At 40.2% G+C, this 16,338-nt stretch overlaps 1 protein-coding gene across 1 annotated transcript in view; it reads right to left on the reverse strand.

Moving 5' to 3' along the window:
• LOC112261103 (BMP/retinoic acid-inducible neural-specific protein 3-like) overlaps window positions 1–16,338 on the reverse strand; it is a 65,234-nt gene that overhangs the window by 23,775 nt on the left and 25,121 nt on the right. Inside the window, exons 3-5 of the mRNA XM_042328772.1 lie at window positions 14,896–15,077; window positions 7,856–7,961; window positions 1,308–1,544 (exon numbers count right to left, since the gene is read on the reverse strand). Of these exons, the coding sequence (XP_042184706.1) occupies window positions 1,308–1,544; window positions 7,856–7,961; window positions 14,896–15,077 (525 nt within the window). The remainder of the gene's footprint in view (window positions 1–1,307; window positions 1,545–7,855; window positions 7,962–14,895; window positions 15,078–16,338) is intronic.

Raw genomic sequence — 16,338 nt, forward strand, 5'->3', positions numbered from 1 at the left:
CAAGCGTGGTAAGGAGTACAGAAGTAGCTCATCCTAGGGCGGTGTCCAATTTCTCCTGTCAATACAAAGGAAACAAATACAATAGGGTTTTCCGGCCTCGCTGCTGAACCACTAATCAAAGTCCTCTTATTAATATTGCCAGACTCCCAACCCATCTAGCCTTCTGACAATGAGAACAAATTAATGACTGGAGTAAATATACATCTAGCCAGGCTTTGCCTTGGCTGGACTAGTCCTCTCGAGCCAGCCACTTCACCTGCTGAAAGCAGATATGCATTTTGATGAGTGAAGTGCTACAGTTAAAGGGATTTGGGGGGGATTTCATTGAAGCACCAACGTGGGGCAGGAGAGGCTTTGGAGACGGAGGCAGGATTTATCTCTCTGATTGGATCATTCCTTGGCTGGGGGAAATACTTGTTCCAAGGGTGCATGATGTGCCAGCACTCTCCACCAATTTCTAGTTTTCCCCCGCTACAATATTTATCAACTAATCTCAGCAGAACTGCAGCTCAACCTCACATTCAGACTGTAAGCATACTCTTGCCAGCAGCACTGAGTCTTGGATGCTTTGCTCAGTGGCAAGTGAAGAGACATAAGACAAACTCTGCCCCATTAAAAATGCTTAGTGCTTAGGTCACTCCCTTCTTCTGTATTGTACATAATGCATTTTCAGGCTTGCTTTTAGGTGTGTGTGTGTGTGTGTATGTGTGTGTACCTTTTAAGATATGTCTTGCATATTGCTTGCTTGGACACTCAACCATCCCCCCAAAAATTAAGAGGTAATTTGCTCATTATCATGACAAATTGCTCAAGTTAGGCTTCAGACAAAAACAACATCAGCAGTAAAAGAACATGTTGTAATTATGAGGAAACGTATTTCTCCTTTTCTGTAGCTTGTCAACAACGCAGCATTTTATAAAGATTTAATGTGAGAGCTGCTCTGCTATTGCTGTCAAAATGATGTTTAGTGAATTCAAGGAGCATGTCTATGCCTTCAAAACGTCACTCAGAATGCACTTTCCATATTATACACAATCCAACAGATGGATAGAAGCCCTCTCTTGCAGATAGATGGTAGAGAAACAAAAGCAATGGAGAAAACGACCTGCTTCCGATCTCAAACCACGTATTCAGGGCATGAGCTAGATGTTTGTTGATTTTGAGCTAAATAGTTCTAGCCATTTTGGGATTTCAAAAATATTTTTTCCTTGCCCATTTTATCGCACACCTGTGTCCTGCTCCTCCCAATAGCTTTCAAATGCAGCTTGACAGAAATGAATAACAAACAACTGAAACAAATAGCCCACCTGATTCCATGAATTCGGTGTTGAAGTTGGTCCAGGATTCCTTGCTTTTGTGCAGATTTTCCTCCATGACTTTAATATCAGCAAAGGGGCAGTTACAATCTGGGAACTTGGCAGAGCAGCGGCACCAGCAGTCATTGTTACGACACAAAAGCTCCCCCTCAGAGTTGCATGCCACGTAGCTGAGAGCAGCCTCCACGAAACGGTTCCGGAGGAATTCTGGAAGGACATCCTGTAAACCTGAATACAGAGGAGAATATTATAGCATCTTGTCATTGATGAAATATTATATTTTAGTGCCTTCAAGTTACATGAAGTTCATGTTCAAAACAAAGCAATATGTCCCCTTTATCCCTCATATGTCTAAATAGTGAGAGCAAAAGTCTAAAAATGACAAAGGAACTTAGTTGCTAGTAATTGAGAATTAGGTATAAAGACCACACATCTCAGAGATATATATTTTTTATATTTTACCTTTATTTAACTAGGCAAGTCAGTTAAGAACAAATTCTTATTTTCAATGACAGCCTAGGAATAGTGGGTTAACTGCCTGTTCAGGGGCAGAACGACAGATTTGTACCTTGTCAGCTCGGGGATTTGAACTTGCAACCTTTCAGTTACTAGTCCAACGCTCTAACCACTAGGCTACCCTGCCACCCCAATGTGGCAGAGAATGCCAAACAAAATCCAGAGTGTAGATGGTCAAGGTTATGAAATGATGCGCCTACGATGTTAGAATGAGGGGAGGCATGGGCCCTGGTCAAAAGATGTGCAATACAAAGGTAATCGGATGCTATTTGAGACTAATGTTTTGATGGAACAGTTCTCAGAACGTGCTCTGTATATATGCCTGCACAAATGTCCTTTACTGCATGAGACAGGCTTACACTTGATATACAGTACATTCGGAAAGAATTCAGACCCCTTGACTCATCCCAAATTTTGTTTAGTTACAGCCTTATTCTAAAATTAATTCAATTAAATGTTTTCCTCATCGATCTACACACAATACCCCATAATGACAAGTGAAAACAAGTTTTTAGAAATGTTTACAAATGTATTAACAGAAAAACAGAAAAATGGTCCAATTCATGCACTTATCAAGTGAACATCCCTGGTCATCCCTTCTGCGACTGATCTGGTAGACTCACTAAACATGCTTAATGCTTCGTTTGTAAATTATGTCTGCGTTTTGGAGAGTGCCCTTGGATATCAAGAACATTGTGCCATCTGGTTTGCTTAATATAAGGAATTTGAAATTATTTATACTTTTACTTTGATACTTATGTATATTTTTGCAATTACATTTATTTTTGATACTTAATATATTTAAAACCAAATACTATTAGACTTTTACTCAAGTAGTATTTTACTGGATGACTTTTACTTTTACTTGAGTAATTTTCTACTTTTACTCAAGTATGACAATTGGGTACTTTTTCCACCATTTGACTCTTCCAAGATCTGGCCGCCCGGCCAAACTGAGAAATTGGGGGAGAAGGGCCTTGGTTAGGGAGGTGACCAAGAACCCATTGGTCACTCTGATAGAGCTCCAGAGTTCCTCTGTGGTGATGGGAGAATCTTCCAGAAGGACAACTATCTCTGCAGCACTCCACCAATCAGGCCTTTATTGTAGAGTGGCCAGACAGAAGCCACTTCTCAGTAAAAGGCACATGAAAGCCAGCTTGGAGTTTGCCAAATGGCACCTAAAGGACTCTCAGACCATGAGAAACAAGATTCTCTGGTCTGATGAAACCAAGATTAAACTCTTTGGCCTGAATGCCAAGCATCACATCTGGAGGAAACCTGGCACCATCCCTCCGGTGGAGCATGGTGGTGGCAGCATCATGCTGTGGGGATGTTTTTCAGCGTCAGGGACTGATAGACTAGTTAGGATCGAGGGAAAGATGAACGGCGGAAAGTACAGAGATCCTTGATGACAATCTGCTCCAGAGGGTTCAGGACCTCAGACTGGGAGCGAAGGTTTACCGTCCAAAAGGACAACGACCCTAAGCACACAGTAAAGACAATTTAGGAGTGGCTTTGTATGTCTCTGAATGTGCTTGAGTGGCCCAGCCAGAGCCCGGACTTGAACCCAATCGAACATCTCTGACAGAGCTTGAGAGGATCTACAGATCTGTATCCTATACCCAAGGATACTCAAGACTGTTTTCGGTGCCGAAGGTGCTTCAACAAAGTACCGAATAAAGGGTCTGAATACTTATGTAAATGTGATATTTCAGTTTTACGTTTTTTATACATTTGCAAAAATGTCATTATGGGGTATTTTGTGTAGATTGAGGAGGGAAAAAAACAATTTAATCAATTTTAGTATAAGACTAACATAACAAAATGTGGAAAAAGTAAACGGGTCTGAATACTTTCCCGAATGCACTGTACATGCACCTAAAATAGGTGATATTCAATGTTGATAAAGATACCGTCCAATTTTAAATCACACATCATTTGAAAACCCATAATCTGTTTTTAATGGTAACATCTTTTTCTGATCAATACATATCAATAACCTTGCAGAGAGTTCAATAATATGTATTAAATTGTCTGCTTTTTCTCAATTTCCCTAATGGTTTTGTTTAGTCAGAAGCTCAGCTGTGGGTGTTTGGAATCTAATGATCATGTTAGCTGTGACAAAGGCTTCCTCTCAGTTTGCAACACTTTGGAAATGTTTCAAGAGTGGAGTCAATCCGTGTGCCTTATTATGAATATTTATGTGTGTTCCTTGGTATTTACTTTTTGAATAGTGGAGAGCAGACACAATTAGTCACAGTCTTCCTGCCTTGGCGGCTGACAGGTTCTGTGAGCCAATGGGAGAGCTATCTGGCAGAAATGGGCTTTAATTTGGGAGACGGCTAAATAACAGCCTCTTCACCTCAGCCCTTCCATCTCTGCCACTTTTGTTTTGGGGGGTGCAACGAGTACTTTTCTGTGGAATTGCAGGCTTCAGTTGTCAAGAACAATACTTTCCCATATTTCATTTCTTTTCCCTGTGCTAATGACTTGTCTTGCTGGAAGTGCAGAGATGCTTTAGCTAAGAAAGTTACAAAATTCAACACACACACACACACACACACACACACACAATCTAAAAAAATACTGTCACACAGATTTTCAACCATCTCTCAGTAGTTACAGGGTATCTGTCAGCAGTGGGCTTCCTTCAGGAGATGGCGGTATTAAGTGGGTTGGCAATTTAAATGTCAAACCTGAGGAAGGCGCTGGAAATTGGCACAAGCTGCGTTTATAATTAGCGATGGCTGAAGAAGAGAATGCTCTGAGCTCATTCCTCTCCTCACACTACTTTGTGCTTGTTTGACTTGTGGTGACATTTCTGTCGTGGGTGTTCGAAGCAAATTAGTGTTCGCTGAAATGCTTGTCAGCTGACGACCCTACAGCCTACTTTTAAAGAATTGGAAAATATTAAATTTATTAGACTGGCATTAACCTCTGGGATTTCATATTATTATTGAACCACATGGGCTTTTCCATTGCAATGAATAATAGGAGTCTGAAATGGGATTAGCTGTGATTGTTTGTTTTCTAGTAACCTTATAGTGGTAATCTACTTCAATTTAACATTAATTTGAAAAAGGTAGATTATCGTTAAATATTTCTACAGTGCCGAGAAATACTTTTTGGGTGTCGGCTTCCTCTAATGAAGATTAAGAATTGAATGATCACATTTTCCTTGGTTAAAAAAGACAAGATAATATAAACACGATTTTTGTTCCTGGCATCCTTATAGACTCTAAACCATTTGCTTAATATAGTGACCAATATGCACTGTTTGATGTTTTAATTAGATGCAAATACAGTGAGATAGGGTTATTTATCAATCATTTAAATATGTGGATTAATTTATGCATTTTGTCATGGTTGTGGCTTATACATCATGGTAAGCCAATTTTCAATTTACAATTGCTCTTGGGCTACCAGAGAGGTGAACCAAAGATTTAGGTTTCCTGTAGATAGCTTTTTTTAGTGCACTTCACGTAAACAATAGCTGAAATGGCATTGTACAGTCATCAATGTATTTAATATAGGGATAAGACAAACATAAAAATATATCTCACAGTTTTAGATAAGCCCTGCACCACAAAGTAAACAAAATCCTAGATTGAACATTTACATTTACAGTGTTACGCCTCCAGAACATGAGGTGAGGAAGATCTTTGGAGGATATACCCTTGGACTTTGTTTTCATGAATTATACATTGTGCAGGGAGAGACCAGTAGATATGCACTTCCTTTCACTTCTTGATACCGACTGCTTTTTCCAGTCCTTCATCATCTTTTCTCCTGTGTTCACGATGCTTAGACTTGGCTTCACTATTGGATTAGAGAGATTGTCATCACTGTCACTTGCTTATCTATTTCTTTCCTCTTGAAATAAAGCTTAGCCAGACGTGTGATGCTCTGAAGCAGAGCCGGCTCTAGGCAGAAGCTAAATAAGCAGTCGCTTACCCGGCCGCAAGGCCCCCCCTCCGACGATAAAAAATTGACAACTTATCAAAACCTTGTTCTGTTGAAGCATTCTTGTTTCTAGGTGAGCAAGTCTGCTCGGAAAGGAGAGAAGGCACGGTAAGATTGCCTAAATAACTGGCAAACAGTGCATGAGAAGGCTATATTGTCCGATGGTAGATCTATCTGTTCACGCCGATACACAAAATACACACTATGACTAGCCTGCTAATGTGCCTTTACTGTCGAAAATACCCATTACTGATCCAAATGTTTGCCTAATCAGGCCCAGGCTAGATTATTATTATTTTCGTAATGAATCATGCATTCAAAACGCAGAGCTTTTTAGCGGTTATTGAAATGGCATATTCACTGCAGTTTACAGCCTAGACTACAACTCTTTGCTCACTAGAAAAAATAAAGAAAACACATTATTGCATTGTGTTTCTCTAGCCTAGGTATGATCATTTTCTTATCCCTAAAAAGCTTAATAAATTGGGGTAGTGGCAATGTTTAGCATGTACATCTTGGTGGGGCAAACTCAACCAATTTGTTTAGATGCATGCCAGCAAAGCCACTACACAACATTTTATTATTTTATTAGGCCTATGGTCTAAAAAGGAAGGAAAGAACAATCACAAGGATCTAGAATAATAGACAATATATACCGGCGCAGACAGCACATTGCGCAAACAAAACAACCCTTGCAATATCAACTGGAATAACATGGGTCTATTACTGAGACTGTCACTGGCAAACATGGTTACAGACCCAACAACATATAGAATCCCCTCCTCATGAAGAAAAGTACATGAGCTAATTATAATACACAAATAAGCAAAACTATGAAATCATTCATGAATAAGATAGACCTACTGTATATAAGCAATATAACAATTGAGATGTACAAACTATGGCATAAGGGAATGATGAGCGGATAAGAGGCAAGCCGTAATTTCGATTAAGACATTAATGAGCGAGTAGTCCACATATTTTGGTCATGTAATGTAAATGGCTAATAAAATTAATAGGATTAAATCTCCGCAATAGTCCTTAGCCACTCGCCATCAATGCTTTTCTTCTGTTAGAGCATTTAAGCCACATATGTTCTTACTGTCTACAGTAAGACCCTAGCTCTTCCATCTAACCCTAGCTTTACCATAGTTTACGTTTTGGCCTATAAGATGGTCTTTAAACTATTCCTTGTTGTTAGCCATCCCTGTGGTGTTTATGGGAATGGAGGCTTAGCGTATGGAGATTTTGTTCCTCCATCCTTGGACTGTGTCCTGGCCATCTGGGCCTCATTATGTCTGATATTTGCCCAATTCCCTATTGTCTAGCCTCTGTTGTTTGACCAGTGCAGCCATGTTGGACCTGCTGGTTGGACCTGCTAGGAGCCAGGTTATGGAAGCAGCACTCAAAGCCTGTGTCCAAAATGTCACCCTATTCCCTTTACAGTGCGCTACTTTTGACCTGGTCAAAAGTAGTGCACTATGTAGGGAATAGGTACCATTTTGGGATGTCACCAAAGCTTATTTTATACACCGTTTAAGCGGCAGTCCCCAGCAGATGGATGAATCCATCCCAAAATAATCCCACACAACAGGATTTTCAAAACCTTGCTTCACAGATATGATCTATGATTTGAGATTCAATACTGCATGATTTCACAAGTCAAAGAGCCTGAATGAATAGCCTTGAGGAATGACGAATGAGAGCCCACTGCTAAGCTTAGAAGCACTGATATACACTTATCAAAATCATATGGCATTGGTTGTATAGATCAGAGCTGGCGAGAACAGTGAAGCACTCAAGGGGAATCCAAAGCTTTTGCCTGGAGAGTTTCTTGTACGCAAGAAAGTTTCTCCACCAAAATACTCCCTTACATCAAGTTGGAGAGTTATGATCATTTGAAACTAAATAAGTAATTTTTTCTTCTTGGCAGCAAAACTATTTTTTGTGGATTCCAAATAATTTGTCTTGCAGCATAGAACAAAGAACATAATGAGTATATTATACACACACAATAAAACACAGAGCAACTGTTTAGAGAATGGAGTACAGTAGCTTACCTTTTAGCTGTATTTTATTTTCAGGACTGTGTACCAAGACAGAGCTAACAGAATCAAGGCTGTCATAGTTACTGCATCCAAGGGGCCCGGTCCTAGTTTCTGTTACCTAGGAAACAAGGAGATACTTTAATGCCTTATTATACCTACTGGTGAATCATGTACCTGGTTGTTAGTTGTCTAACCTTTAGAAATAGAATGAATAGAAAGGGTTTCCCCATTCAAGTCAATGAGGGCATAATGGGTGGACTGGCAGCCATTTTAGTGTACCCAATCCAGGAAGTAAAAGCTAGGTTGAAGATGACCTGAGTAAAAGCCACAATAAATTAAAGATGCGAAGATTAAGACAATGGAATAATTCTGTGAGGAAGTGTTAAAAATTCATATTCATGGGACCAGCGGTCAGGAATTCCAGTAAAAATATGGCTGGATAGGAATGACAGTAAAACTGTTGAGTAGTTAGCTGATATTCACTACGAATGTGTTTACTTTTCACTTTGATGGCAAACTTTCTGTGCTACTACCATTCACTCCCAGTCATTCCCGAATGTAATAGCTTGTCCCTTGTTGAATAGTGGCGCAAAGAGTTATGGGATATTAGAATCCTCTTGTCTTTACCTGAATATATCAAAGACAGTATTGTATGTGATGGTTTGTATAAACCTTGCTGTCTGCCTGTCTGACCTTGATGTTTCATTGAAAAAATGCGATCTCGCCCCGATACAGAATGCTGTGTCTGCCTTGTCCCGCTTCATCGTCCATTATTTCCAAGGTAATGATGAGCGTCTGTGTTTATCCCTTACATTGAAAAGTTATTAAAATGATGAATATGGAGCATTTACTGCCCTCCCAGCTGAAGAGTTTTTGGAGCAGTTGGCTAGCTAAGGGAGAAGACATTAGCAACCGTTTTTGTTAGCCATAGCTAACACACAGATTTAATTTTTTTTTTTTTCAAGTCTTTGTTCTCAAATGGAGGGATAAAATTCAGCTTTTCTGATTGGAAAGTTAAAATTCTATGCGTTGTTCTTGACCCCGTTTCACACGGGCTATTTTGGCAGTGTGTTTATGTTTCTGTGGCTAAAAGTCGGTGCTAACCCTGCTCTGTAACAGGGCCAGCAAGACCTAGGCTAAGGTTGGTGCGAGCCCACATTAGAATATGCAAGTGTGAATATTCACAAAACACTTTAATCCATGTCAATCTTCTCCTCCAAACCGATGAAATATGAATAATATACTGTAGTACGGAGCTCAAAAATGTTGAAGGCAACAGTGAAAAGGCAAGATTATGTAAATCGATCTCTTTATCGCATCTATCAATATAAACCTCCCTTGCAAATCTCCTTCCAAATCTTCCTCGCAGTTATGTAAGAGAGTAAGACTGTATTTCTTGACAAACAATGCTGCCAGTAAGCTACAATACTCAATAAATAAGGTGTTTTTACAGATGATTCATTGTAAAATATTGTTTTTCTATCGACCCTTGTCAAACAATATCAAGTCAGTGCAGCACTACATGCTATGTATTGTGGACTATACTTCATTCCTCTTACTGTGATATATACCAAATAAGTTGAAGTACTTTATGTTCCCCCTGCATTATGTAAGATAATATATTTCATTCCTCCTCCAGAAGTTTCATTACAACCACAAAGCCTAAAGCCATGTACGCAGGCAGGTCAAGCACATCCCACTCTCTCATGGATGATTAGCTCAGTTGGCAGAGCATTGAGGAGCAGGTGGCTCGCATACTAGAGATGATAATTTTGCTAAAATGTAACCAGAGCTTCTCATCTTGAAGCACTGCAGGGCTGAAGCCAGGTATTTGCAGAGTGCTTCATGTGATTTTTTTAAATCAATCTGTCCTATAACATACACCGAGTGTACAAAATATTAGGAACACCTTCCTAATATTGAGTTGAACCCCCTTTTGCCATCAGAACAGCCTCAATTCGTCGGGGCATGGACAAGCATTTCACAGGGATGTTGGCCCATGTTGCCTCCAATGCTTCCCACGGTTGTGTCAAGTTGGCTGGATGTCCTATGGGTGATGGTGGGGGACCATTCTTGATGCACACAGAACTGTTGAACGTGAAAAACTCCAACGTTGCAGTTCTTGACACACTCAAACCGGTGCGGCTGTCACCTACGACCATCCCCTGTTCAAAGGCACTTCAATATTTTTTCTTGCCCGTTCAACCCCTGACTAGTTAGGTTTCCATCCAATTGGTGGCAGATTTTCATGCAAATATAAAAAAATCTGCATGAAGAAAATAAGCGCATTTTCCAACTAGTGGTGTGTTTCCACCAAACTAAAAAAATCACTGCATGATGATGTAATGTACAAAATATATACTTTTTCACTTATGTGTTCCTCATGTTTTTTCACAAAAACTGTTGCGTTAAATAGCAAATGTGCTTACTTAGTCTTTGCATGTGCCCTCTGGCCAACGGCTCGCAGATATAGTGCGGGTAGGCTCTGCAGGTGGGCTAGTCTACATGATGATATAATTGATAAGAGTGAGAATGTTTTATATTTGTCAAAATGGCAGTCAAGCATCGAACATCCTTTGACCAGAATAAGACCCTCGACATTTATTGGAAAGGAGCATCAAGCTCATACCATACACTTTCACGACCTTGTGAAGTTCTGAACTTATTTTATCTGAAAGCTAATTTAAATTGCATAGCTTCCCAAGATTTGGTGTGTCCTCCCACTACGACATGTCATCACGTGATAACAAGTTTACCTTGACATTATGGTTATTATATCAATATTTGCTCATTAAAAAAAACACCACCATTTCTCGCATAATTAGTTTTACAGACAAAGATCCCAACATGTCGAACAAACAAATTATCTGTCAGAATTTATCAAATTGCATAGAAACGTCCTGTTTCTGTCACAGTTGTCATGATTTTTTTTGTACGGTATGACTTTACACTGACAAACTGGGGATGGAAACGTGGTTAGTAGCACACATACACAATCCATGTCTCAGTTGTGTCAAGGCTTAAAAATCCTTCTTTAATTAACCTGTCTCCTCCCCTTCATCTACACTGATTGAAGTGGATTTAACAGGTGACATCAATAAGGGATCATAGCGTTCGCCTGGATTCACCATGTCGGTGTTCCTAATGTTTTGTATACTCAGTGTTGTTCAAAGCACTGATTCCTGGTGCTTAATCGGACCTGGCAGCTTATGTTTTTTAACTGGCTGTCTGCCAGTTAGCTAAGATGCATACAGCTAGTACAGACGATTGTGAAACTTTCTGACAAATTTGAAGGTACCGGTCCTCTGAAATGCTAATGGTAACATAATAGACCTTGACAAATAATCGTACAATCCAAACAGCACTATTTAAGTAGATTAAATGAAATGTAGTTCAATCAATTAACAATCAAGCTGTAAATATACAGTATAGTACTGCAACTGGGATCATGTCATATTGCTATCATTATCTTTATATTTTGCTCTCAGTGTAGTCCATGGCCAAACCTACTCACAATACATCAAGGACGATTGTCATAACAAATAAAGGTATTGTACTGTATGTAGTCATGACAGTCAAGTGTACCATTAGTCAAATGGGACATTTGTCCTCTAGACGGTTGGGGAACACAAGACACAATTTGGTAAGAGAGAATAACTTACACCACACGGTATGTAGCATCACAGGTAAACATTCAGAAAATAAAGGAATCTAAAATAAACTGTAACACGTATGTCGATTTAAAGAACAATATGAATGACTAGCTGACCAGGATGTTGTCTAAATAATGTAAAGTCTGATCATTAAAAAGTCTAAAATACCCCAATTGAATCTAATAGGCTAAATCGAACACCACTATAGTACTAGAGCTATGGCTCTTTCTGCTTGGTTTAATAAAAAACATCTGAGGCCTCCCGAGTGGCACAGTGGTCTAAGGCACTGCATCGCCATGCTATAGGCATCACTACAGACCCCAGTTCAATCCCAGGCTGTATCACAACTGGCCGTGATCGGAAGTCCCATTGGGCGCCGCACAATTGGCCCAACGTCATCTGGGTTAGGGGAGTGTTTGGCCGGGGGGGCTTTACTTGGCTCATCGCGCTCTAGCAACTCATTGTGGCAGACCGAGCGCCTGCAGGCTGACCTCGTTGTCAGTTGAGTGGTGTTTTCTCTGAAACGTTGGTGCAACTGGCTTCCGGGTTGGGCGGGTGTTAAGAAGCAAGGTTTGGCGGGTCATGTTTTGGAGGACGCATGACTCGACCTCACATCCCGAGCCCGTTGGGGAGTTGCAGTGAAGCGACAAGATTGAAAAAAGGGGTAAAAAAAATCTATCTGAAAGGCTTTCTATGAGTCGCAGCACAACATGCTGACTCTCTCCTCTGTTCTCATCCTCCTAGATATACTATATATATATGTATATATATATATATATATATATATATATATACAGAAGTATGTGGACAATAACTGTTTGTCGGGAGCTTCATGAAATGGGTTTCCATGGCCGAGCAGCCACATACAAGCCTAAGGTCACCATGCACAATGCCAAGCGTTGGTTGTAGTTGTGTAAAGCTTGCTGCCATTCAACTCTGGAGCAGTGGAAACGGGTTCTCTGGAGTGATGAATCACGCTTCACAATCTGGCAGTCCGATGGACAAATCTGTGTTTGGCGGGTGCCAGAAGAATGCTACATATCCAAATGCATAGTGCCAACTGTAAAGTTTGCTGGAGGAGGAATAATGGTCTGGGGCTGTTTTTCATGTTTCGGGCTAGGCCCCTTAATTCCAGTGAAGGGAAATGCACAAAGCGAGGTCCATACAGAAATGGTTTGTCAAGATTGGTGTGGAAGAACTTGACTGGCCTGCACAGGGCTCTGACCTCAACCCCATCGAACACCTTTGGGAGGAATTGGCTGAATGGAAGCAAGTCCCCGCAACAATGTTCCAACATTTATTCAAAAGCCTTCCCAGAAGAGTGGAGGCTGTTATAGCAGCAAAGGTGGGTCCAACTCCATATTAATTACCATGGTTTTGGAATGAATGTTCAACCAACGAGTAGGTGTCCACATACTTTGATAATGTAATGTATATCTGCTGCCTTCGACACTCTGAACCATCAGATCACTGGCCTCTTAAGGATCTGCCCCTTTTTTTCAATTTTTGCCTAAAATGACATACCCAAATATAACTGCCTTTAGCTCAGAACCTGAAGCAAGGACATGCATATTATTGATACCATTTAAAAGGAAACACTTTGAAGTTTGTGGAAATGTGAAATGAATGTAGGAGAATATAACACATTTGATCTGGTAAAAGATAATACAAAGACAAATAACAGTTTTTTGTATTTGTTTTTGTACCATCATCTTTGAAATGCAAGAGAGAGGCCATAATATATTATTTCAGCCCAGGCGCAATTAGATGGCAGCAGTGTATGTGCAAAGTTTTAGACTGATCCAATTAACCATTGTATTTCTGTTCAAAATGTTGTGTCAAGACTGCCCAAATGTGCCTAATTGGTTTATTAATAACTTTTCAAGTTCATAACTGTGCACTCTCCTCAAACAATAGCATGGTATTCTTTCACTGTAATAGCTACTGTAAATTGGACAGTGCAGTTAGATTAACAAGAATTTAAGTTTTCTGCCAATATCAGATATGTCTATGCCCTGGGAAATTTTCTTGTTACTTGGGACACCGATCTGTTGAGATCCTTGAGAGGGCTTGTAAGTAGGAATTTCACTGTAAGCTCTACACCTGTTGTATTCAGCGCATTTGATTTGATTTGGTTGTATCCTCCTCTCCACCCTTGCAGGGCTGTGTGGAATGTGCATTCTTTGCACACTTCTGGATTGCATCCTACACAGCAGGTCACTCCTACCAGGTGGTGCGAAGAGGATCTGTGTCTGCACCACATGTTATTACTACTAATGCCCACCAAGGCTCGGTTCTAGGCCCTCTTCTCTTTTCTCTTGACTCACTCCTGAAAGGTTCATGCTCTACAACATCTGTAGGAAGTGTTCTAGTTCTAGGTTCTAGTCATCTCCCATTCAGAGTACTGCAACCCTGTTTTGGCTGCAACTTATCCAGAACGTCACAGCACGCCTGGTGTTCAATCTTCCCAATTTCTCCCTTGTCACCCCGCTCCTCCGCACACTCCACTGGCTTCCTTTAAGCTTGCATCATTTTCAAGTCCCTGGTGCTTACCTACAGAGCAGCAAAGGGAACTGCCTCTCCCTACCCTGCACATCTGATGTCTTGGCACTGGGCAGTTCCCGTTCAAACTGTCAATGCTCGACTTTCTCTGTCTTGGCACCCCAAGGGTGGAACAAGCTCCTCCCTAAAGTCAGGACAAAGGAGTCCCTGCCCATCTTCTGACAACGTCTAAAACCCTACCTCTCTTTAAAGAGTATTTTAAATAAATCCCACGTCTGCGTAAATGTACTTCCTACAATGGTGATATGCTGTTAGCTAGGTAAGACATTTTAAGATGAATGCACTAATATCGCTCTGGATAAGACCGTCTGCTAAATTACTAAAATGTCAAATATAAGCATATATCCAAAATCATGGCCAAGTCCCAAATGTTCAGAATACGTTTTTTTTAATCAAGGTGAAAAGTTGAGAAATCTTACAGTCCTGTGTTAAATTAATTTGGTTATTTCAATGAGTTTAAAGCAAGCCCCGTCCACCCACTCACCTCCTGTCATCATGATACAGCAGTACTGAATACATGCAGATGATAATCCTGCCTTTTAGAGTGTATGTTTGGAACTCAAATGTATGCTAAGTAGTTAGCTGCTAAGCAACAAAACATAACCCATGCGACCTTAAGCATTGTATTAGAGACAGACAGAACAAATTCTCAATGCCAAAGGTCTCAGTAGCCTACCTTCATTTTGTTTCACATAAAAAAATAAACCTGCTAAATACAAGTTCCATGTATAATCAGTTGAAAAATGGAATATACTCTGTCAAACTAAACAAACATATTCAGAAAAGAAACTGGATGCTTCAATGACTGAGTGTCCTTGAGAGTAGCAGTTGATCTACCTTTATGGCGGAGGTAGCTATCTGTAGGTGGTGAAGTCGTCTCAAGGTGCTCTCGCGGTCTGTGAAATAAGAGGCAGCCAACTGATGCAATACTTCCAGGGAGACCACAGAGCTGTTTCCTTGTCCCACCGATTTCTTACTGAGCTTCTGCTTATCCAGGAAGATTGTCAACGATTCTTCTCCTGTAGAAAGATAGAATAGAAGACAATAGAATAGAAGACAATAGAATAGAAGAGAAAAAAAATCCCAGAGGGATATTCAATCAAAGTTACACATTGTCCTTAAAAAAAGAAGAACAACTGCAAAAACTGGGTCACTTTAATCATAATGACACCGAAAGTTTTAATACTTGTTGAGAGTAATGGGTGCCATTATCCTCCATGAAAGGAATTAACTGAGGCATTCAGACAAAAGCTCATAGACTGCAGACAGATTATGAAGGTCTATCTCTGTCTTGTATGAAAACCCAGACTTTTCAAAAGAACACTATAGTATTCACATGATTCTGCTAGACCAGACAGCGTGCTTAGCTCTCTTCTACCTTGGGGCTATGAGATACCATCAGCATCCAGCATAAGAATGTGTGCATTGCTATTTGCAATTATCTCATTAGCATGCAGGGTATAGTCCCATCCCTTTTGTTTGAGCCGGTAATTACAAGAGCTCAGTATGGCTTTTCCACTGCATTCATCTTTCTTGTCACTTCGACTCTGTAACTTCAGTTCATATATCCACCATTAAGTGGCATCATAATTAGTGCCTACATATCATCAGATGTAGTAGTATTCTGGTTGATGTCATAGCAAATGTTTAGAGACCACAACCAGGACTGTTTGTCCAATAGTTTTTTAGATGCTAGGGGGAGAAGAGCATTCAATATCTCAAACTATGTGCATAACTGTTGGAATTTCCCTCATGTATTCAGCATTACTTCAATCATGGATTGCCAAATCAACAAAGCAGACTTCGTCCATACTAACAGAGAATGACTGACCATATTTATTAACATTAACTTATTTTGAATAGTAAAAATGAACGTAAATTACTGGTATGGGGATACCTAGTCAGTTGCATAAGTAAATGTATTCAAACAAAATGGGACATCCGCCTTAATCAATGTCATCGGCGCCCGCGCAGCAGTCGACATTGGGGGTTAACTGCCTTGCTTTAGGGAAAAACGGCAGATTTTTCCATCTTGCCTGCTCAGGGATTCAAACCAGCGACCTTTTTGTTACTGCCCCAATGCTCTTAACCACTATGCTACCTGTCGCCCTGTCAACAGTGATATCATGAGCAGACTAAATATATACAGTATGAGTAATTTTTGGTTTGTTTTAAAGCAGTCAACATGATCAATATCTGAGGAGATGAAATTACACCGAAGCAATTTTGAGAACAGACTAAGATGAGTAACTAACAACATCCCTTAGCCACAAAGCCTAA

The sequence above is a fragment of the Oncorhynchus tshawytscha genome, linkage group LG10 (genome assembly GCF_018296145.1).
Source record: "Oncorhynchus tshawytscha isolate Ot180627B linkage group LG10, Otsh_v2.0, whole genome shotgun sequence".
Lineage (NCBI taxonomy): Eukaryota > Metazoa > Chordata > Actinopteri > Salmoniformes > Salmonidae > Oncorhynchus > Oncorhynchus tshawytscha.